General features: G+C 34.8%; 1 protein-coding gene across 1 annotated transcript in view; it reads right to left on the bottom strand.

Annotated features, from left to right (window-relative positions):
- Positions 1 to 25,861, bottom strand: part of LOC145292051 (dynein axonemal heavy chain 5-like) — a 579,775-nt gene that overhangs the window by 534,652 nt on the left and 19,262 nt on the right. The window contains exon 2 of the mRNA XM_080138079.1: positions 4,056 to 4,102. Coding sequence (XP_079994205.1) covers positions 4,056 to 4,102 — 47 coding nt within the window. The remainder of the gene's footprint in view (positions 1 to 4,055; positions 4,103 to 25,861) is intronic.

Here is a 25,861-nt window from a genome sequence, read left to right as displayed (position 1 = left end):
ATTACTTTCGTGTGAAATTTCATAAAAATCGGCCCAGCCGTTCTCGAGTTCATAGGAAACGAACACTTTTTCTCGTACATACACACAGACTCATATACACAGACTCATACACTCAGACAAAGTTCCTTTTATATAATAATAGTTAGACACACACACACACATATAGTATAAAAATATATCAATGACAATTAAGCAACACAGAAAAATTTATGCAAAAATTAACTTATAATTCCTCGAAGAAATGTATCATAGAGTGTAGCTCACTTGCCATAAGTATATTTTCATAATACTACTTAGTTCTACTTTTGTATCGATCGACCACCCAGAAGTTGATCATTCGAGATATCCAATGGAGATAAGATCTAGAAAATTTCCATTGAAAGAGGTTTATCTACAGACAACACTTTATAAACAGGCTGGTCTCAGCATGATCCGAAGTTCAACTGCAAACAGATAAAACATCACTTGGGTGACAGACTCCAATCAGAGATATTTCCAATTCTTTGTGCCCATTTTCTTCCTTTTTGTCACGCATTTAAAACCTTCAACTTCGACAACTCGTATTCACCACAAATGCATGCACGACGGTGTATATTTACGCGTATATGCACTCTGACAAAAACCTGAAACACATAGTAAATAATTCTCGCACACTGTCCAAATCAACGCAAACTGAAAAAATGAAGAAACACCTTAATATTGATCGCTCCAAACATTTCTCATTTTGTGCTTCCTATTATGACAACTATGTGTATCAAATGAACAATAACTTTTATTATTAACTTTCAATAAAATGTAATTTTTGTAACTGAGAAAGGAAGTTTTAATTACGACTTTTCTGACCTTGTGATGATTCACATCCATTATTTTGTCAAGTTAGGCCTTTGCATTATTTCAGTTAATGAATCGTCTTTGTTCGATTAAACTATAAAGAACAATTCTTTGTTTTCCTAAACATGTAAACATCAAGCTTAAATCCATATAAATTATCTGTGTGTTTTTTAATCTATTTTCTTTTTTACTCATAATTGTTCGCTTTCCCTCACTAGCGTGGAGACTGCAACTGTTTTTCTAAAAATGTTTCTTTAAAATTTGATCTTTAAAAACGATCTTCCAAAATGGGATCGCTAAACGTCACTTATAGACTTCCGACTATCTGTTTTATAGAGGGAGTAACCCTCTTGAAGTGGGCGAATGTGTCTGCACGTTGTTACTGATGGAGGATTGAAGAGATTAGTTGCATGGTTCTGTTAGCTAAGAAACGTGTACATGAAATTTGTCGAAATTATATTTACAACCAATGCACATTTATTTACAATGGATATGAGTGTAATGTTAAACAGTTCAATACCGAAGGTGCGTAAGTAAACATTATTTGTGTGATTACCTCCAAAGTTTTTTGTGGGAATACAAATGTTTTTTTTTTGCGTGGGTGCAAAACATGAGAGTAGTTTCGACGCGATCTGTATGGTCCATGGTTGGAGGAAGAAAGATAAAAAGTAATATGAACCAGATGCGGAAGTAAGAGGTGTCGCTCCCTTGTGGCAAAGAATGGCATTGCCAGAATTAAACGGCGATATTTATGATTACCTTAAAGTCACCGTTTTGTGTTCGTGTATTCGCTTGCATGTTGAACTCAATTCTCATACACTCATTGGGCTCGTGTAAAATTGTTTCAATCAAGGAAAAATGGGTTTGAAAAAAGGATACAAGACAGAGTGAGAGAAAGAAATTTGAAAGATAGGTTTAGAGAAAGAAGAATAAAGAGACTAAGAAAAAGAGAGATAGTATATGAAATAAGAGTACGATCCAAATAACATAAAAATGTAAGCGATAAATAGAAGCTTAAATATCAGATGAGTTAATTGCAAATAGCAGTTAATCAGAACTATTGGAATGGATTTATTCAAAATAATTCAGCTATAAAACTGAGGAATGTTTTAGTATGTAATTTTTGTGATGGAAAAAGATAGGAAAAAATCGGAAAAGCAAACTTGATTGACTCAGCACAATACTACTTGCACTATTAATAATACAGACACACATCTATCTATCTATCTATATCTATAAAAGTGAGAATGTGTGTGTGTGAGGACATTTCTTAACCTATATTCCCAAAAACGTTTTTATCTACGAATTTGAAATTTCGTATATACGATACTCTGACATGTCTGTTTTCATCCGGAAAAAAGTGCCGCTAAGGGGTCAAAATTGAAAAATTGGTACGTGTGAGTCACGGATTTCTATCTGTTTGTTAACAGTTTCACGAATGCGCATGCGTGAATAGTTCACATTACAGATTCATTATGTTAAGATAAGTAGTTCGAAAACAACAGATAAAATAGTTATACTTGACTATCTGTCTTTAGGTTTTGGTTTCGATGTCAGCTCGAGCATTTTTTTTTTACTTACATAACGTAAAGGTTTCAGAAAAAAGCATAATACTCGGATGCACACGTCTCAGTTTCTGTATGAATTAAAATATGATCTTTATGCATATTTTACGACCGGGCAACGCCGGGCGGCCTGCTAGTATATCTATAAAAGTGAGAATGTGTGTGTGTGTGAGAAGACATATCTCAAGCTATATACTCAATGAATGTTTGATATACAGACTTGGAATTTAATATATAGGATATTTAGATACGTGGAAGACTTTTTAATCGATTTTCATCCGGTAAAAATGGATCCTAAGGGATCAAAATAAAAAAAAAAATTGTTACATGGGAGGGGGGAATCGGATAGTTATATTTGTTAACTGTTCCACGAATGTTACAAATAAGTAGATTTTATGATACATTTTAATTACCGTATCAAGCTGGTCTAATGGTTATCGTACTTGATTTACTGTCATTAGGGTTTGGTTTCCACCTCAGCTCGAGTATTTTTTTTACTCATGAGAAGTGAACAGTTTAGAAAAAACATGATACTCGCATGCACATGTCTCAGTTTCTTTCCGTTTTTTTCTTTCATTTTTTAAAGGAATGTAACGTTACGTTAATACCTACGATATTTCTGTTAAAAATAAACAAGAAATCTGCATTAAATATAATATTTACACGTATTTTATATATATATATATATATATTTTAGTACAGAGATTAATTAAATTATGTTGAGAAACTCTTGATATATATATATATATATATATATATATATATATATATATATATATCCTAATTGTCAGTTGGTTTTAACTCTGATATAAATTGAATCTTTTATTTTTAATCTGTGTTGCGATGAAGTGTAAGAAATAGTTAATTAGGTTTAAAGGTTCCTAATTCTTCAATTAGGAACCTTTAAACCTAATTAATTTAGGATACAGGGAGAGCATTTCAAAGTCTAGCTGTTGTACGGAAGAAAATCTTTTGGGAAAAGAGTCTCTAACATCGAGGGGACTTCTATCGTGAAAACGTGGAATTTTGCTTTTTGTCGGTTTGTGGTGGAGGTTATTTACCTCAAGGGTGCAGAATTTTACATGTCCGTTTGAACACATTATATTAAAGTACTTATAAATCAAGTACAACAATGCAATACTGCAACGATTAGACAAGAGTTATAACTTAGTTGGCAGTGCGGGACTTATTAGATTAGAGACTCTTTTTCAGACTCTGTCCAACAGAGAGACATTTGTGGTTGATCCATTGGCTCATAAGTGACAACAATATTTTATACATGAGCGAATTGTGACTTTGCAGCGATATAAGATTCTGCCAGGTATGAGTACATTTTACCGTAGTAGAAGGACTTTACCTTTTTTGCAGCAACCTTGGCAGTGTCTTCTATGCATTTGTTTTATTTAATGTTAATAATGTTAGGCCAATGAGTTTGAACGATGTACTCTCACCTAGAGTAAATGATTTCTTCATGATTGGGTATATTTTCTATTGCTACAATTTGATTTCTACTGAATTTATTTTTCGTAGATTTAAAAGAATTGAATAGCCATTTTGTGAGAATATCGGATTCATATTTTTGCCAAGGTAATACAAAAAAAAGAAGACTTTTAATCTAAATTAATATTAAAAGAAAACAAAAAAAAATGGTTTACTTACCTTTGATAAGGGCCTTGATATGGATCCCGATCTGCCTTTGGTGTCATCTAAAATCAAAATCAAAATGATTAGATCAAATGTAACAGAATATCAAATATGACACAGAAATGGTATTTATTATTTTTTTTTTACAAAGGAGTTACCACTTATCAAGGCCCGAAGGTCACTCGAGGATAAGGGCTAATGAATGTAAAGTCATAGTGTAGTAATCATTAATGGTATAAATTGGGTAGAATTTGATTATTTATGGGAACGGTTCAACAAGAACTTGTTTACACTTATTTTGGACTTGGAGACTACGATATTGTAGCCGGCTGGGAAGCAGGCCAGTGGAATAGTGTTCCACAGGCGGGCAGTTCCAGGCAAAAACTTTGTTCATGGAATCTGCATTTAGATGTAGGCACAGATAGAAAGTGGGGGCAATTGTTGATAGTGGCTGTAGCTAGTCGAATGTTTTTTTGTGAAAGAGCTTTAGAGAAAGCTTACAGACACAATCAGACTCGAATTAAGGATCGCAGCGGTATTTTGGGTTTAAAATAGAAAACAGATGAACTAAATTTGTGTATTGATATTTTTGCAGATTGTTATGTGCATCTTCATAGTTGTTGTCTTACCACATATTGGCCAACTAATCCTCTGGCCTTCTTTGGAAAGGATTGCCCATGGTGCAGTGGATAAAGGCGTTGAGTCTCTATGGTTCCAGGTTAGCGCTTCTGAAGATAACGGTTTCAATTCTACCCAAAGCAGGCCAGAGGATTAGTTGGCCAAAACGTGGTGAGACAACAAAAACTATGGAAGGCAGTGGGATACAGTTACAAGACTCAGCATTTCTATACAGTTACAGTTTACCACTTAAAGAAGGCGCAAGGATTAGTTGGCCGAAACATGGCGAAACAACAACAACCATGAAGATGAAGATAACAGTCCGAAAAAAAAAAAATCAATACACAAATTATGAAGCCACATTTCAAAAGATTAAAAGAAAAAGACCATATAAAAAAAGACAAGAATCTCGATAGAGACGAAATAATGTTCGAAATCTCGTGAGAGACGTAAAAAATGTACAGACCAAAAAGCGAGTCCGAGTTATTCCAGTTCTTTTGTCCACGTATGTACAAGTGTACAACGTTACATCAAGGCTAAAAGAAACTAGAAGATTGGGATGGAATGGAGAGATTGCCAGATAAATATAAAATTTGATGAGTCATGGGAACGGTTTATGACAAGTGTTTAGTGACGTTGAATTTCAAAATTACCATATTGTCACATCCAGGGAAGCAATCTTGTGGCTACATAATCCACAGATGGGAAGTACTAGAGGGAGAAATAAAAGTTATGTGTTGTCTTAAAAACGATCAGATACAATTTTAATAATACTTAGTAATAAAATTGCAATACATCTGATTCAATTGTGCTCAATATTAGCATTGTTATTAGTAGAGTTTATATATTTATTATATATACATTAACAGTGCCAGCGTTTCAATCTCTTGGTTTATTCAGAGCCAAGTGTCTTAGTTTAGCGAAATTAGGTATAACCTTTAAAAAAGGTTTCAGATTTTCTTCGTTGCGATTAAAATAAAATGTTCAAAATATATACGTTCACATTTAAGTGAACACACACACCCACACACACACACACACACCCACACCCACACACACACACACACACACACACACACACACACACACACACACACACACACACAGTATTTTGAAACACAGTTTGAAGCACTCACTGATTTCTAGTAACATTGAATAACCGTGATTCGTTGAAACAGTTGTGTCTGGGCGAACAAATACATTTACTCCTCGCCACTCGTGGGTAGAGCTCTTTGCTAATGGATATCACTGGTTCCAACTTAGCGTAAATGCGTTGCTCTTTGTAAAAAGAATAGTGTGCTGTAGATAGCCAGTCATTTTATAACACAGCTGCTAACAATAATGTGTGCTATATTTAGTTTATTTTAGTTTTAGGCAAAGGAGGTACCCCCCCCCAAAAAAAAAACGGAAGCCTTTTGTGAAAATTTAGATGATTCCGAGATTTTGGAAATTTTAACAATGCAATTAATACATAATCTCCAAATCTCAAGTCTTTTTGGGTATTTAAACTTATTATACTATAGCCGAATTAATCAGCATTTATTTCGCTGTTTGTTAATATATTTTAATTACACCAAAACATTCCTCAATTTTGAACATATATATTTCTATGTACAGGATTCACTCCTAAACAAATTAATCGATCATTATGACGTTTGAAACACGTTAGATGTAAGAGTAGGTATTGTGGACTCTATTTAGTTTAATTTAATTTTACACATAAGGATCCAAGAAAGTCTTTGTAAAAATGCAAATACCCGCAATTTTTGCAAAATTTTAATTATAAGTATAAGACATTAATTCATAAATATTCGTCATAGTTCATGTTCTCTTATGCATTTAAAAGGTTTTGAGGGGAAGAACATAATATGGCTACAACCTCCTATTAGAAAATTCTAGTATTTCAAATTTGCATATCCATTTTATTAGACACCAATTAAGTATGACGTTTCTGAATTTTTGAGATGGGGATTGGTTATTTGTATTATTATTCATGGCTGACGGGACAAGAGCACGCTACTCCTGCGATATAAATAAAGAGTTCCGCTTGAAATTTCGTCCAAAATCCCGAATTCGACAGAAACATTCCCGAGTTCGACAAGATACACCTGAGGAAGGTCGGAGGTTACATCGACCGAAACGTTGTGAAAATTACACTCAAGATGAGAACCGTAGTCCGATGAATACAAATACCCAATTAAGTAAGATTCCTGGAATATACAAATTTACCTATTTTTTAATTCAATAATCAAATTATATTGAACTTGTTATAAGGATTCCAGACATAAGGTTTAGTATCATTATATCTTCATGTTAAGCTTCGTTAAGAAGATAAAAATGTTGCAGAGCTGTTCTCCGTGAGCAATTAATTTTATCGATACTTGAGCGAGTATATTTCTAGTGAATATATAAAACATTATTAGTTCCTTTTTCGATGGTGGTGGTGGTGGGGTATCGGCTCTTTTTTTCGAATCATAGTTGTAAGAAACCATCAATCTCTAGCCATACTTAAGAGCGCTCTGGTGAAAGAAATGATGGTTTTCATTGAGCATAACACAATAATCTTCATTAGAAAGTATTGAGTTCTCCCGGTTATCAGTATCGTAAAATGGAAGCAAATACATAAAAATTCATTAAAAACACCTATTGTTGCAATATTTTTGACTATTAATGGAGTATAGCCCCTCACAGTTGGGAGATTCTATTTATAAACACTGCTGCTAGAAACTTGCAAATCAAATTAATTCACGTTCTGCTGCCAACCAATCAGAAACCAGAATTGACCCATAAAAGTTAAACCTTTTCTTTATCAACCTTGCATGTTTTCTTTGTGTCAACACGGGAAGAATCTTTTGCTCTGTGGCCACAAAATTATAAAGTCAGAAACCTGAACAAAACAACTGTCTACTGAGAACCAGTCATCTCCAGGACTTGTATAGAACAACTAACCATCAGAAGCTGTTCTAAACCAAACATGGTTTCCAACTTCAGACCTATATAATTTCTTCCACACTAATTACGAAAGTAGAGAGTCAGACGCCAATGGTCATGTTTAGTAACAATTAGTGGCTAGGTTACGAAACTTGGAGTTTATGTACTTACCAGATCTAATATCATGGATGAATTGTGAAATGGTGTAACAACCGTATATATATATATGTGTGTGTGCGTGTGTGTGTGTGTGTGTGTGTACTAAGTTGTGAAAATATATATAGCAATTAAGTTACACAAAATTTTCCACGTTTTAACTTAATAAAGTTGCTTCAGAATAAAATGCAAGGAATTATTCTAATTGAGGCTAAGTTTTCCAGCTAACCAATCAGGTTCTTCATGATTCCTGTCCCCGTTTTTCTTAGCCCATGGCTAGACTTCTATTTACTTTTCTTTGTCTAATTTTGGGGAGTGGTGACACATCCTACAACCTATCTTTACTTACGTATTGAGCACTGTTGAAGTAAATACTGATAATCTATACATAAAATATATCACTTTAAAAAATTGTATGTGGATACATAAAATAGTTAAACACACACACACACACACACACACACACACACACACACACACACACACACACACACACACACACACACACACACACACACACACATATATATATTCATTTTATTTCAGTCAGAAATCAACCCTGGGGCTTATCTTTGATCACTATGAAACACGTAGATATTTAAATATTCCATTAAAGTGCTCGTTTATCTCTAAAACTCTGAGTTAGTTAAATTGAGAACATTATCGTCCTCTCCATAATAGATCATTTTAAAATGTAATAGTATATCTTTATCTCTCGTTTCTTGATCTTACTGGATTCCAGAACAAAAATACATCTAGTCTGTTATTTGAGGTAACATCATTTCGCGGAGAACCATTCCTTATAAAAGCCAGAGTGGATTAACCATACGAAAGGGATCTTATTTGAACCACGAATACTATGCGGTTTTGAATATTTAGTCAGGGTTTATGTGTAGCAATGCCTCATGCCAGGTTTTCCTGACAAACTACTGTAAAGGGAAACCTACGACACCTGAGGAGATTGTTTAGTAGGCATTTAAGTTTATTTCCTTAATATATATATATAAATATATATATATATATATATATATATATATATATATATATATATATATAGGCGTGTGTGTGTTTTCGTAAGAATGGTGACAAGTGTAATATTTGATGACTGTAATTATGTTTTTGATGCATTGGGTTGCATGTCTTTTCCAAACGTGCAGTTGACGTGTGTGGACCATAATCGGATTATCTCATAAGCACCAGGATTATAATTTGATGAGTAATGACAGGTATAGAAAAAATACTTCCAAATTATTCACAAGCCTGAGCAGGTACACAAAATTATATCATATCTTATCTCTCTCTCTCTCTCTCTCTCTATATATATATATATATATATATATATATATATATATATATATATATATATATACATAATTATAAAACTCAAATGACCTTGTAATTGGTGTTGTAACCCAACATCCGGTTTAGGATTTCCGGTTGCGCATGCGTACATAAACATAAACCCATAACAGCGTAAACAAATAAACACAAATCGTTGGACCAGTTTCGTTTGAACAAACGGATGTTCTTAGAAAAGCGAATATCTTAAATTTATTGAATAAAAAACTTCAAGATACCGGAAGCAAATGAAAAACGTGATAACAAATAATACGTATAATTATCGACCTGTTTCAGATATACGATATATATTATACTAAATCATCAGCGAGACAATAAAACATTGTTTTACTGTGTACATTTTCAGCATCCCAATTTTTTTCGCGTTTAAATTATCCAAATAAACAATTGTTAATACTTTCTGCTTTTTTTTTTTACATCGGTCATATCCTCATTACGTTGAAGTTATTTTAACGCAATTTTCTTACAAATAAATCTACTTTAACCCGTTGACAACCATAAGTGCATTTTACAACGGCGATTTATCCACCGCTTTCATTTTTTAAAAATTTATTCTCCATTTTTTAATACACCTTTCTTAAAAACATTCATACATTTTCTTCTACACTACCAACATAGATAAATAACCCCGAAAATATGTTTTTTAATTGTGTTACAAATAAATAATCAACGCGACAATAAAACGTATTGTTTTACTGTGTACGTTTTCAGCGACCAAATTGATGTTTTTTCACGTTTAAATTAAAATATATCAAAATGTTAATTTAACTTTAAGTATTATGTTATCTGTTCAGTGCACATTTACCTATAAGTATGGCAAACCACTTATAATTCAATGGCTGTAAGTTTTTTTTTCAAAAATAAACAACTATAAACAGAAATCTATCTATATTCTTCTTTCATTTTAATATACCTCCATAGAAATGTTTCTGTTATGTCACAAAAACCTATTTTTTATGTCACAAGTGTCACGCTCATACATTAATTCCATAGCTAATATGACATACTGACCCAACAGGTCAGGGGTAGTATATATATATATATATATATATATATATATATATATATATATATATATATCAATATCAATTTAGAACAAACATAACCTTTTTTAGATATCCATACACTTGTACACAAATTACATGGGAAATATTGCATAGTTAGCTGTTACCGATGTTTTTTTTTTTACTTGCATTTTTTTGTTTTTATAAACTATACCTTTTTGTTTTAAGAACAAATGTATTTTTCATGGAAATCATTCCGAACACTGCATGTAGCCACTCGATGTAAGGGGCGACAACATATACTTCTTCCAGATCAAAAATTTGTTAAATGTTAGATTGAATAGATTCTTAACCAGAAAACAAGTCTTTCCTCTTTGTCAGAACTATCGCGCATGGAATGTGAGGACTGAATAATAGAATAAGCGATGTTGCAGAGTTATGTCCCGTTTTAAAGATAGTGCCCGCTCCAGACAAAGTATTTTTTAAGAAGAATTAATTCAAATCGATCCACAAATAGTATTTACAAACGTGAATCAAATATTGATTTTATACGAAGATAGCTATCGATTAAAAAAGGCTAGAAAAAGTCTGACTTTACTTTATATATTAGATGAATAGATGATAATATCGATTTTAACATTATTATTATCCATGTAGAAGGGGCAGTAGCATGAATGACGATTTTCAATTAAAGGCAAGACGAATGTGATAACAGCAAAAAAGATACAACACGAGTATACAATAAAAATAAAATGCTTTTATTTTAATAGAAATAAAATTCTTCGCATCAGAGAGAGTTTTTTAACCTTTGATCTTGACATTGAAAAACGGTGTGCAACATCTCTAGGTCGGAAACCATCATTATGTCAGGTTTGGGCATGATCGCTTCGGTGGTGTGGCCGGTATACATAGGCTATGACCTTGACCTGTGACCTTTACCTTGGAAAATGGTGTGCACCATCTCTAGTTTGAAAATCATCTTCATGCAAAGTTTCGTCATAATCGGTCCAGTGATATTTTCTGTAGGAGAGTTGCACACACACACACACACACACACATACACACACACACACACATATGCGTGTACACACACATATGCGTGTATACATGCACACACATATGCGTGTACACACACACATGCATGTACACACACACACACACGAATGCTACTACTTTAAATATATAGAAGTATAAAATAAAAATAGAAATATAATTTTTTGTATTGAATTTATTTTGACTGTAATAAGCTTTTGTCTGTTTTCTGCATTCGTCCATTTAGTTTTTATCTAATCACCTTAAAACCAACCAGTGGATCAATTTCTTATACAAATGCTTTATGCAATTGCTTTGCAATTGGAATAAATAATACACAGAGAATAGCACAGGCGAATATATTTTCTTTTACTAAGTTTTTAACTAAAACGCCTCACATAGTTTTTTTTTAGCCAAGAGTTACATAATGGATGATCCTATGTCCAATAGAAATTACAACAACTAGAGTTAATCTTGACAAGACGCTCGCTAAGATAAAATACAACATTTGCCCGATAATTTGTTCAGCAAGGTTATCATTCTTAGCAAATTTCAAGCCTCCTAAGTTTTATCGATTAAAAACGGGTCAAAATCTCTTACATGCGAGACATAAACATAACCCGTGGTGTCACAACTACTGTCGCTATTTATTCCACTTTGATTCCATTCGAAAATTCCTCAACTGTAAAATAAGACATCTTTCGTGGTTAAAACTAATAAGCCTTGTATTTCTATATTTTCTTTGTATATAATGTTGAAATAAAGACGCATTGTTTTACAATCTGATTCACACACATGCTTTCGCTATTACATATAGTATGTAAATTAGATGGCACACTGACAATGAGATTTCGTCTTTCTTTAAAATGCTAACACAGACATAAAGAAATATGAGCGACTGATTGAATAAACATAGAACGAGAGAAATACATAAAAAACCTAAGAGATAGATGGTCGACTTGTTCAGTAAATTACAAATTATGACTAATTAGAACAATTATAAAATATTTTTCACACATAACTCAAGCCTAGAACTAATGTATATTTTAGGAACTATTTTATTTCATTAAAGCATATAAGAAAGCACTTACAAAAACAACATTTATTGGCTTTAAACATACAGAAACAAACTAAATTATTTCACCAATAACGTCAAGTCTGACTGGCATGCTTTAGTAGGGTGTATTCCAATTCCTGCCGTAGCTGTTCATTTGAACCTAAAGTCGGATAAATTGGTCAGTCATCTCATAAGATGTATAGCAATAACATACTGAATTTTTAAAATCTACGATAATTTTAAATGCCTGTATATAAAAACAAAAGAAAAGAACGACCAACAATCACCTAAAATGATGGAACTTCATAAAAGAAAACGCACGGAATTTATCTTGTAAAGCAAAAATGTATTTTTTGTTAACTGTCTTCAAAACGCTAGAATTATCCAGAAATGGGTGCTCATTTTACATAATTATCTTAAAGACGCGCGTTTTTAATAAGTACTCGTACGTAATTGTTAGGCATTTTTGATTTCTAAGTCTATTACGTTATTCTCCTGAACATAAGCGGGTAGGAAGCGGCGGTGAAGAGGATGCCGACGTATGTAATAAGTCATTATTGCATATTTCTCTATTGATTGCTTTAATCAAGGTTTTGCAGTCATTCACAGCAAGTGGTCGGCTATAATAATCACGAAACAATAATATTATATGTCGACTCACAGTTGTTCTAGAAGCCGACCGGTTGATCAAAATGCTTGTTTTCTTTATGCTTATAGTATCCGGTGTCAGTTTGAGCTCCGTTGACCAAACATTATTTAAGCAGGTTTCAGCAAGCCATATCACTGTGTCTTTGTTCACTAAGCTGCCGCAAGCATGGACAGCAACCCACAAAATGATAAAACAAATAGAACGCACTTGTTCAGCTAGCAGCCATCAAACAGGGGAACTTTGAGAGTAGAAATCTCCACCAACGTCTAACATATATTTCCACAGAATAGCTAAAGTAACCTACAGTGCCACAAAAAGGAAAGCCCGCACATGTCATGTTTTTCTAAAACCACAAATTTAAGCTAAATTGAATGTAACTATTTACACAACCTATACCTTATTTGATTTGTCTTTTATTTCTCTATAATTTTCCCTGTTTATATTTGACTTTTAATAGAAGTATCGTAGTGTTCACGTACATTTAAAAAAATAACTTATAATCGAGAAGGCAAAAAGAAACTCCGCAGCCAGCTTTAAACATCCACCTTTTAGGCAACAAAGGATCTCTAATCGTAGTTGTTGTTGTCTTGGGTTATACAACGTAACATGTAGTACATATACCCCGAGTCTCTCTTAGTGATTGTCGGGTGCTCATTAATCTCCACTTTTCTGGTTTATCCAAACGAGAAATCGGCCGCAAATTGAAATATGATGAAAAAACGGTACGAATGACTGTGCAAAAGCACCAAAACACCGACAGTGTCTGTGATGCCCCTAAATCTGGTCGTCCTAGAGTAACTTCTTACAGGGAAGACAATGCTATCAGAATCCGCAGCTTCAGAAACAGATTCGAAGCAGATCCCCAAATCCAACAACAAGCCAACGCAAGCCAATGATTTCTGTAAGAATAGAAAGCACCGTCTGGACTTAGTCAGATGGAATAAAGATCATGACGCTTCATATTGGTTGAAAGTGATTTTTAGCGACGAAAGCAAGTTCAATAAACTAGGGAGTGATGGTAGGCAGTACGTCGGTCGAAGGAAGAACGAAGAATATAATCTTTAAGGTAAAATTATAGACGAATAAAAGACGAATCAAATGAGGTATATATTGTTTAAATAGTTACATTACATTTAATTTAAATTTGCGGTTTTTGAAAAAAACGACAAGTGCGGACTTTCTCATTGGTGGCACTGTAGATAATTTTGCAATTTAACACCCTCAGTTATCACCCCCAATGAGATTCTACATTTTTTAGGCAATTATGTGTGAACGCACTGAAAATTTTATTTTACTGCTGCACAGAAAAGAATTAAAAAATAAAAATTCTTAGATCCTCATGCCTATAGCGGTTGGCGTAGTAGATAATGTGATATTTGCGGTCACATGTCGTTTAGTTAAAACGTCTTAAACCATCCCCACTCCTTCTCTCCCTTTCTCTGATCTGGTAGATGAAGTCACAATTTGGTGACGTTATCGACTGTGCACATCTCTATGTTTAAATAGAAGACGTAAAACTATAGTGTGCTTATGCGTACATTTATCCGCATATCTGATCGAATGGATGACATCACCAAATGATGACATCATACAATGTGTACAGGGACAAACAAAAACAAACAAACAAACAAACAATAAAAATAAATAAACATGCAAGGTGGAAGGATAACAAGGGGAACATGAGTTAGGAAAGATACATTGAGAACATTGCCAAAGCTGTTGCGAAGAAGGTGGGCTTTCTCTACCGTGCTAGAAAGCTACTTACGACTGAAATTATCTTGTACCTATTTAAGGCCACCATTCGCCCATGTATGGAGTACTGTTGTCACATTTGGGCTGGTGCATCTGCTACTAGTCTCTTACTCCTGGACAGAGTTCAAAAGAAACCTAGTAGGTCCTGAACTGTCATCTAAACTCCAGCCTCTGTCCCATCGACGATATGTTGCATCCCTCTGCCTGTTCTACAAGTATTTTAATGGTGAATGCTTTGACGAACTACAAGAACTTTTACTCCCTCGACGTAAATACCCCCAACGAACCCGACAAGCAGCTAAATCCCACCCCTACACGGTTGCGATCCCTAGGTGTAAGAAAGCCTTCTACTCCAATAGTTTCTTACCCCAAATTGCTAGACTTAAGAACTCGCTTCCGGGATTTTTCTTTCCTAACTGTACTGACATGCAGAAGTTCAAGTGTAATGTGAAAGAGACATCTTGCTGCATACCCCTCCATAATATCCCTGCAACTTATGTCCCTGATAGTAGACCCCTACTTTAAAGTGACACTCTGCCTTGTTTGGGGTGAAAATTGAAGAAAACAATTATTAAAAAAAAACCCAAAAGCATTTAGTAGTGCATGGATATTATGGAACATTCTAGAAACATAAGGTTTAGCGCAATACAATATGATTGGGCGAATCGTACGTCATCATCACCATCATAATGTCTATCACTCGAATTGGGTCTACAGGTTTCCAGGGCTTCGTTCGCGAGTTTTCATATGAGTAGACAGTCCTATTTGAATTTTAGACATTCTATCAAAATTTGGACATCGTTTGGCAATTGTGTGCGCAACTGATTTTCGCGGAGCAATATTTTTGCTGCTTTCAGTTTCTTAAGCGTGATGACGCTATTCACTTTGGAACTTTTCCACACGCCAATCCTTATTCCAATTTCATTCCTCCACTCTATTCTCTTGAGCGCACTCGCTTCTCATGTTGTGTGATTAATTTTACACCTCATCATATCCTTCAAACAATCCTTATGACGCTTCTTTTGTCTTTCAACCCTCTTAGCTCCCACATTTATTCCAGAATAAAATATTTTATTCTTAATTGTACGTAGGTTTTCTGCTTCGTACATGCACGATGACATAGTAACTTCTTAAATCTTGTACGCAAGCCTCTATTCCCCGCTGTAGAAAATGTAGTTATTTTTAACACAGAGAAAAATAGTATGATTATAAGATTAACCATTCAGTGAAAATTGTCCTTAGATATCGCTGTGCCTATTCTTCGTGCTCGTAAGTGGAAATAAGTCTGTTATTGCACTAGCGCGTGTGCTAAGTTATTCTCTCAGCACCAAGAGATCAAAGTTTAGGTCAATGTTTTTTTCCTCTGCTAACTATGGTATGGCTTTGGTCATGTGCAGTGATAGGAGATGTACACACCCAGGCTTTGCCTTGTCCCTTTGAGAGGGGTGGATTATTGGGTAGTTTTGCAAAATAAGGACTATACTATCGTCTGAATTTCATATACAGTTTACGTAAAATGCTGGAAACTGGCGAACAAAGGGTTAATTTTTTTTCACAAACGCTGGTCAATTTCTTCAATGATGAAAAATATATTATTCTGTTACTACAAAGATAAGACAATGTTTACTTAATTTTAAAAAATGAAAACTATTTATTTTGTAGTCACAAATAAAGTATAATGACGAGTTATTTGAACACTTTTACGAAACTTTGAAAAAAGAATTTAATCAAGAAGAAAGCACTCATGGTAACAACACTTTCACGAATAAATATCTATTTTCTAAATAACAAACAACTGTTAGCAAAGAAAATAACTCCAAACATTTTTATACAAATGTTTTTTTAATAATAAGAATGAACCATATTTTTGGGTTACGCCGACTTCGTCGGACAGCGACCCTGAGATTTGCAGCCTTAGGCTCACCGACTCTGAAACCGAGGATGAAAGCACAGGCGAGGATTAAGCCACCGGTCCTCCTCTCCGAAGGAGGACCCGAAAAAAAAGGTCACCGTGTCCCTGCTTTCTCTGTGATAATGATATGAGAGGGAGTGTGGCGAAAATTGTGGGAACGCAGGCTTACTTCTTAAACGTCCTCGGTGTGCGCTTTGCCGACGTAACATCATGATGCTGAAAAAGGTTCAAGATGGCACCTGCGGTCTTATATAACAATGCAGTCTCTCAGAATCTCGTGTGCTCTCGCGAACCTATGCAAATTTGAAGGACTCTGTCTTTTATAAAAACAGGCCACTGGAGCAGATGGGAGAGATGTGAAAACGAGTCTACGGAAAGTACTGACAAACGACGCTGCTGCAGTGAGCTGAGGGTTTGTGTACTCTTTTTTTCTTTGCAACATCATATATATATATATATATATATATATATATATATATATATATTAATGATAGTAAATAAACGTTTTCTTAAATGACCGTTGCCTGCTGCGATTGCATTAGCTCGGCGTTTCAACCCCATTTCGGCGCTTTATGTAAACGCCCCGAAAAATTTTCACGATGACACAGTTTTTAATCCATAAGCACCGTTTATTGCTAATTGCCTGAGGCGCAACCACTGAGGAATGCTGGCTATCTAGATCTGTTTTTGCAGATCAGAGTGGTTTTCTTTTAGGGCGCTGGTATTTCAAATATCACTTTCCGACCATTGTGTTATATGGCCCCGCCGTAGGAGGGAGATAAATAAATTGAACTGCATTTTTGAACGCGTTGTTTGAAGGAATGGGTTTTATCTATTAGCGCCTCGCGTTTATATTTTTTTCTTCGCACTGTTGTGTGTTTTTTTTATTGAGCATCATTAATTCATTTCTTCAAGCGTTGATTGAAAGACATAAAACAAAACAAAACAAATCATCTAAAGAATTCTGTCGATCTAATTTTAATGTATAAATTTAAGATATTATAAGAAATATTCTAGAAACATGATTTTTGTGGAAAATATGGTTTATTAAATAGTGTGTAGGCTTTTTATAACGCACATGCGCATTAACATTATTTGGAAAACATTTGAGAGTTTATTTCTGAATTATATAAAGAGATGATTCTTGCACACTGACATTTTGTGAGTATATGATGCAAATTTCCATATCCAACATTGTCAAAATAAATAAAGGGGTAAATCTGAGTGCAACATGGCGAAGAGCAAGATTGCGAAAAAAAAATCCTTCACGAGCTTCTCCCTAGTAAGTATTTACCATACATTTACTGCACGAGAAGTGAATCATATTTAAATGTTTGAATAAAGAATATACGTTCATAGAGTATCAAAATACTTTCTCACTTCCAACATTTTTGCTACAAGAACGAAATAGCATTTTGGCCTAGTAACTACAGTCGTGGTAACGAAAACTGACGAGCTCGCCAGTAGCGAGACGATATTTATATAAACATTGAACATATCTTTCTACTAGTATGAATTCCTGTAATAACTGTCCCTCGTCTTAAATGTAAAAATAACATCATCAGCATCAGTGGGTGGTAGCTCAGTGAATAACGACACGGGCTGATAACCTGGGTGTGCTAAGTTCGAATCTAGTTCATTCCACAGAAGAAAATTCACTTGGAACGTTAGAAATCTACACGTGATCCCTACTGTAAGAACCAGAAACTAAGAAAGAATTCTTAACAGAAAGATATCGGGAAAACGAATGCTAACAAAATCATGATTAATGATGGTCAATAACAAAACAAAAAAAATAACAACGGCCTTATAAGCTACATTCCGGTAAGCCAGACACTCTATTTTCTACACCATCATTATTATTTTCAATTTTAAGTGGACATTATTCCACACCTTTATAAAGCAATAAATAATCTAGCTTAGCTGAAATATGAACAGTCATACTTTAAAAGATCATGGTTAGATGATTGGTCGATATTTGGTGCGAACATATGAATGGACAGATGTTTTACCATACCTATGCAAGGTAAGATAACATAAAAATATGGTTGAAGTGGTATTTAATCCGATCAACAAACACCCATACTAATTAGTTTGCTTATACATGTCAAATGTCAGCATTTCAAAGACATTGCTCTCTAGAGAACTGTGTCGGGAAAGATCGCGAGGTGGTCACAAAGGCCCACTGGGAATCATTGTGAAAAAATAATTTATGACGTGGATCTAGTTTCTTCGAAAAGTATAGCAGCCGACCAATAAACATGACACAACGTCTATTCGCAGCGATATTAAACATTAGTTTGTAACAATGACTATAAACTATCTGCTCACCTCAGTCCATAGTAGGTGTGCGAAACTGTTTTGTATGTCCATGTAATGCTTGGTGCAGACCTTTTTATGCATTGAGTGGAAGGCATGGCCTTTGTGCATTCTAGTGATTTTTGTCCCAAGAAAATTTCAGTTCGTGCACGAATGAAGAAAATTATATTTACGTGCTGAAAGTTGGATTGGGGGCAACAGCTTCCCAAGAAAAAGAACAACGACCATATTGCCGTGGTGAAGGCAATCCACATAGGAGAACGAAACTGCGATGAAAAACTAAAAACTGGATAGAAAGAATCCGTCAGCACTTTAAGGCCATCTTCTAGTGAGGGTGTCACCTTTCCAATTGGCGCGGAAGTAATAAAGCTTATAAAACTGTCATGATAATGCTCATGTTAATGTGCAACCCGGAGCCAGAAAGAGTAGAAACCTTGGTTGAAGTGAGTGTCCCTAATGATGGAGGTCTGAACAGAGCTAAAAAGGGTAAGCAGACCAAATGTCAAGGTCTCATGTATGATATGAAAAGAAACTGGAATCTCAGGGATATATCAATCGTACCAGTTATTATAGGTGCTACAGTTATTATAAGTGCTACAGGGATTATGAAGAGGAACCTGAAGTCCTACCTAACTAATATTCCTGGTGAACCAAGTGCAAAAGAGATCCAGACAATTGCACTTAAGGGAACAGCCAGGATACTAAAAAGAGGTATCAGTTGGTTTCTATAAAAAGCAGGGCAATGTTGGCAGCTGGTTTGGCTGCCCCATACCCAGCGTTACAATCTTCAAAAACAAAAAAAATGAAATAAAAAGTTGAATTAGGGATAGCGATACATAATAATAGAAGGAGCAAAGCACATTGTATATAAAATAAATATATGATTTATTGATTCATTTCAGCTTTTGAAAAAAGAATCATAACGGCCCATAATCGGCAGAGTTGTCTCACATAAACAAAAAAGAGTAAATAATAAACAGAAAAAGGGTTTGCGAGTACATTCATCCGTGAAAAGTTGCTTATGTGTAAATAAATATTCTGTTAACAATTGCGTAGGCTTCGGATCCCAACAGTTGTTAGCTTTTAATTCGTAGAAAGAAGGGCACTTTGCGACAGCTTTCATAGGCTTATGTATTAAAACAATAACTCGACGTCAAGCATAGTAATGAAAAACGGGCAAAGACGAAGAGCTCTAAAATTTTAAGTTTATACAACTTTGCTCAAATCACCTATAAGGAAACAAAGATTTAGTTTACATTTTGTCCAACTCACTCGACCACAACCGCATTGACGCGTGGCTTATACATTTTAATTACATATTTCCGTTTTAATAATAATGAGCTCTACATCAAATATTATCTCTCCTAATAACAAAAAAAAAATAAATAAATAAAAAAGTAACAGTGTCATTACTAACACATCCTACTTCATTTACTTAACATAAAAAAAGTTTTTCAATTGTTGGATTCAGACAAAGGAAAGTGTCATTTTTTTTTCTTGTAGCAAAAATGTTGGAAATAAGAAATTATTTCGATACAATACAAACGTATAATTCCTATTAAAATGGGTTTGAATATGGCTGACTTTTGAGGCAGTAAGACGATTTAAAAAAATGAATGAGACAGTATCACAAAGGCTGAGAAATGAGATGTGAACTGTGTAACTTCAGGACTCTTGCCGTTCACCATTTGCGGCTCGACACTCCTTTCTAACAAAATCCGATGTTAATCTTTCAACAGTTTGGTTGGGTGGGACAGAGATACGCAAGCTTTCGTCGATTTACATGCGCTATTTTTCCGTCGATCAGTGAGATGCCAAAGAAGAGCCAGGATCAGCAGTAGCCGGCAAAATCTTTAACAGTCACACTTAAAATTTTTTTTTTTTTTTTTAATCAAAACTCATTTCAGGGCGTTGTTCCACCATCGCCATCGACCCACTTAGCAAACCAGCTACCAATTTTTTTTTTCATCCCAGAGTCATCGTCAGACAACTTTGCAAATCACTTAGCTTTTTCATTTCGAGTCGTGGTCAGATGATATGAAACCATTGCTATGATGACGATGAATGACTGACAGTAAAGATCGAAGCAGTTTTTTCATACATTGGAAACTCAATACGAATACGATTTCCAGCAACGATATTACAGTGGATCTCTTCCTTTTAGAACGTGTAGTTGGTTGGTTGTTTTTGTTTTACGGCATATCAACCTTTTCAGGTTATTTAATGCCGAATCCAGTTATTTTGAAGAAGAAATTTTAATAGAATATCTTTGTTTTTTTCAAGTCAGTTTCTATTTAACCCATAGTTGGGACTAGGTACTACTACTCCGAGTCAGAGTGGATCTGGAAGCAATAGCAATTAAAGGGTGGCTCCACACTCCCCAAAGCCCGCAAGCTGGGGCCTCACCATCGAATATCGTTTAAGGTTATATCCAGGACTTAGAACGTGTAGCAATCCTTTCATACTTGCAATCATTATTATCATCATCATCTCTTTGCACTGACTTGGTGACAGTAGACACCACTCGCTTCTCACATTCAGCTTTCTTCCTAGTTACATATAAAACATTACTACACGAATCATCGTCATCATCATCGTCGTCGTCGTCGTCGTCGTCGTCAACATCCATTGAGCCGAGCCGACCTTTAATCCACTTCAAGATAGTTGGCGACCTTCCAATATTGCCATCATCATCTTTCTGTCTCTACCCACTATAACTAGCGGCATCAATTTTGTCTTCACCAACTCACAGCAATTCGCGATCTTGCTAGCATCGTCCGCATAATGGTCATCATTAGCAGCAATTGTAGCTCCCATCAACTCCTAATAGAAGCGATCCAACCTTCTACGAGTCATCAGTATCAGCTCCTGATCCTTCATGCATCAATATAATCCACCCCGAAAACTCTTCTCTAGAGACGTATTTATATATTTTATGAGAGGAAAGCAATTTTATCTTTGTTATATACCTGTATTTATATTCCTTTTGTCGTCGTCACGTTAATCATATGTCTTTTACGTATTATATTTCTTGTTAGCGGGATCGTGTAGAATTGCCAGTACGTAGAAAAATGCTACAACTTTGACGATTTTCACTCAGTCATCAATAAGGGTTTAGATTTGACAATTCTATCACGGTGGAAGAGTAAAAGAACAAAAATATAGGCGACGAAGATGAAGAAAATCCGAAAGTTATAATTGTAAGCGTAATTACTTAAGCATTCTTACAAAACCAAAATTGTAAATGGAGTTGTCCTTTTTTCATTTTAAAAAGACATTTCACTTTTATTAGGTTGATAAGGTAGTTCTGACGAATTTTTAATTTTGATTTCAAAAGATGTATTTTCAAATAATTTTCGTTACAATACCTTTATTTTATATATTATTTTAAAGAACGTTCTTCGCTCTATCTAATCGTTTAAATTACAATCGTTTTTAAAGAATTATGTCTTCTTTTCAAAACGTTGAATACAAGATTGAGAAAAAGAAAATTTGCACAACTTTCTTATTTCAATTCAAGTAAGGCTGAAAAGGTGCTGAAACAGATCGCGATACCAACGAAGCGTTTGACCCAGGAACCACTACTGAACGCACAGCACAATGGTGGGGTAAGTAATTTCGTGACGGCGACGAAAGTCCTGAAGATGTTGAGCGTAGTGGTCGGCTATCGAATGTTGACAACGATCAATTAAGAGCATTACTCAAAGCTAATCCACGCATAATTGCTCGAGAACTTGCTTCTTAATTAGACGTAAAGTATACGACGATCTCTAACCGCTTGGGAGAGATTAGATAGGCACAAAAACTTGACAAATTGGTGCCTCACGAATTGAAAGACAACCAAAAGAAACACCGCTATGAAATGTTATTTTCCCTTCTTTAACGTTTCTCGACCGGGTTGTAACTTGCGTTGAAAAGTGGATTCTTGGCGACAACCGGCAACGTTTAGCTCAGTGGTTAGAGGCGGACGAAGCTCTACGACCTTTCCTAAAGCCTGAGTTGCACCAAAAGGAAGTAATGCTGACTGTTTGCTGGTCTGCGGCCGGTCTCATTCATTTCAGTTTTATGAATGCAGGCGAAACTATTATAGCAGAAAAGTATTTTCAACAAATGGATGAAATGCATCTGAAACTTCGACAATAATACTCAGTATTAATCAACAGAAAAGGCCCAATTCTCCTCCACAACAATGTCCGACCGCACGTTCCTAAACCGACCCTGAAGAAGTTGAATGATTTGGGGTACAAAACTCTGTCTCATCCGCCATACTCTCCAAACCTCTCACCAACTAACTCCCACTTTTCCAAGCATCTCGAAACTTTCTGCGTGAGAAATGCTTAAAAAACCTAAACGATATCACAAACCCCTTCAGCGATTTCATGGCCACCAGAACGCAAGTTTTTTTGCGTTACTGGCCAAATACACTTGTTTTGCGTTGACGAAAGTGTGTAGATGGTGATGGCGCTTATTTGGACCAATAAATATTTGTATGAGCCAAGATATACTCATTTGGATGTAAAAGTTAAAAACCGCAAGGACTTTCTTGTCATCCTAATATCATTTGTGTAAAGTATTAAAATTTCAAATTGTATAATACAAAGTAAAATTCTCGTCATAATTTACAACCGGGGTAAGATTTTAAGGACGTAAGTATTTAAGTGAAGAAAAAACTGCCTCTTAAAAATAATGTGTGTTTTGCTCAGCCATTAGTTTTACTAATTATTGTATATGGACAGGCCAAAAATAATAGAATGACTACGCGTTTGGGTTTCTTTCCAAACAGGCGGTCACTATATTCTATGTCGTATTGAACGCATGCAAATCAGAAGAAATATAAAATGAGAATAGCAATTAAGAGTCTATTGAACACACACATCTACATAAGTTAAGTTACTCGTTGCACTTAAATTGGTATTAAAAGCTTGCTTTTCTTTTTAAAAATTATTTAAACAAATTTCTTAATATACTGAGCCATGGATATACGAAATTGTGTTTTTATTTTTTATGGTTTCTTATTGAATGATTGTTTTCATTTAACTATTACACTCAGTTCTATTTGTGCATATTCTCTACATTGTGCATTATTGACCATCATTTAGGATGATAACGTTCCAACACACAAATGTATTTATATCTATCTATCTATATATATATATATATATATATATATATATATATATATATATATGAGTAGGTTGTAGTTTGCTTGAAGCATTGTTGAAGAAAATAATAAGGTAAAATTAAAAGTCAAGAACAATGCGAGATTTTTTTTTTATATAGAGTAAAATTAAATGAAAACAAAAGAAATAAATTTCTTTTTTTTTGTTGTTTGTTTTTTCTTTTTCACACAAATTTTAACTCTAAACAACAGTAATTTTTTTTCTGTTGTATTCAATGGTGTTATAAATCTCAATATATTTCAGACTTATTAGTCCTTTTTCAAGAGAAGACAGCGGAAGAGTGTTCAAAATTGGAAAAGCAGCCGCAGAATTGCCACGTGATACCGCGAAATATAGAACAAAATATGACGTTAGGAGAACGTTAAAATAAATCAGTTGATGTTTGAAATACTTGTTGCGTTTGTGAATCAAGGGAGATGACTATTCAAGCAAGGTTTTTTTTTTAATTATTGTTTTTCTTATGTTTTAAACTTATATTATAAAAGCGGAGCTCAATTCCAGTCTATTGTTTAGTGTGGGAGTATTTTTTGAAATAATTAAAGATTCGAGGATACGAAGTTGACCTACGTTTCTTGAAGAAGCAAGAATGTTGATATGAAAATCTGGTTCTGAATTAATGCAAGTGCGAATATGTTTATAGAACGACGAAGCAGTAGTGTTTAAGTGCTCTTTAATGCGGTGGTGAAGCAATCTGGTAGTGCTTCCGATGTAAGATGCACTGCATTTAGCGCATTGTAGGTCGTAAACAACGTGGTTCTTAAAGCATAAACCTGTGTGTGATATTGGGCAATTAGAGAGTGAACAAGGGGAAGGTGTATGCGATGGATGTTTTCGGTTGATCTGTTGTCTTAAAGTAGATCGAGTGTGGATGAGTTGAATGTTGAGTCCCTCGCTGCGGATGGCTTTTCGGATTGAAGATGATATTTTGTCACTGAGGAAGGGTAGTTTTAGAAAACAATTGTTAGAGAAGGGTCGGGTGTTGCTTTTTTTTAAGTGAGGATAGGATCGTATTAGGGTAGCCGTTTAGTGAGAGGGTCTGTAGGAAATTGTTAGTGTGTGTATGTTTGTCGGAGATGTTAGTGCATTTGTCTTGTATGCGTGAGATTTCGGCATGTGCGTAGTTTAGTTTGTCCTTGAGAGGTAGTGCAGATTTGAAATGTACGAAGAGGCGTTTGCTGGCGGGTTTTCTGTAGAATTCAGTGCATATGGCACCATTTTTTTTATTTGTATTTTAAAATCAAGTAGAGAAAGAGATTCAGAAGAGTCTGGGTGTTCTATAGTAAATTTTAAGTTTGGGTCGGCGTTATTGAATTTGTGGAAAATGTTAATAGCTTCTTCGCGGGAGTATGTGATAATTAAAATGTCATCGATATATCTAGTAAAAAGGAGATAAGAGTAGCAGGTACTAAGGGTGTGTCTGTCGAGTTTTTCCATATAAGCAATGGCAAGAATACCGGATAGACTGGAGCCCATGGGTAGTCCAGATACTTGTTTGAACGTGTTTTGTAGGAAAGTAAAGTAAGTGTTGTCTACTATATATATATACAGACCCTCTCACTAAACGGCTACCCTAATACGATCCTATCCTCACTTAAAAAGAAAAAACGCAACACCCGACCATTCTCTAACAATTGTTTTCTAAAACTACCCTTCCTCAGTGACAAAATCTCATCTTCAATCCGAAAAGCCATCCGCAGCGAGGGACTCAACATTCAACTCATCCACACTCGATCTACTTTAAGACAACAGCTCAACCGAAAACATCCATCGCATACACCTTCCCCTTGTTCACTCTCTAATTGCCCAATATAACACACAGGTTTATGCTTTAAGAACCACGTTGTTTATGACC

This window comes from Euprymna scolopes, chromosome 13 (assembly GCF_053919585.1).
Source record: "Euprymna scolopes isolate OS-2025 chromosome 13, ASM5391958v1, whole genome shotgun sequence".
In the NCBI taxonomy this organism is placed as follows: domain Eukaryota; kingdom Metazoa; phylum Mollusca; class Cephalopoda; order Sepiida; family Sepiolidae; genus Euprymna; species Euprymna scolopes.
The sequence above is the reverse complement of the archived record's forward strand: the minus strand, read 5'-3'. Positions and strand labels throughout refer to the sequence as shown.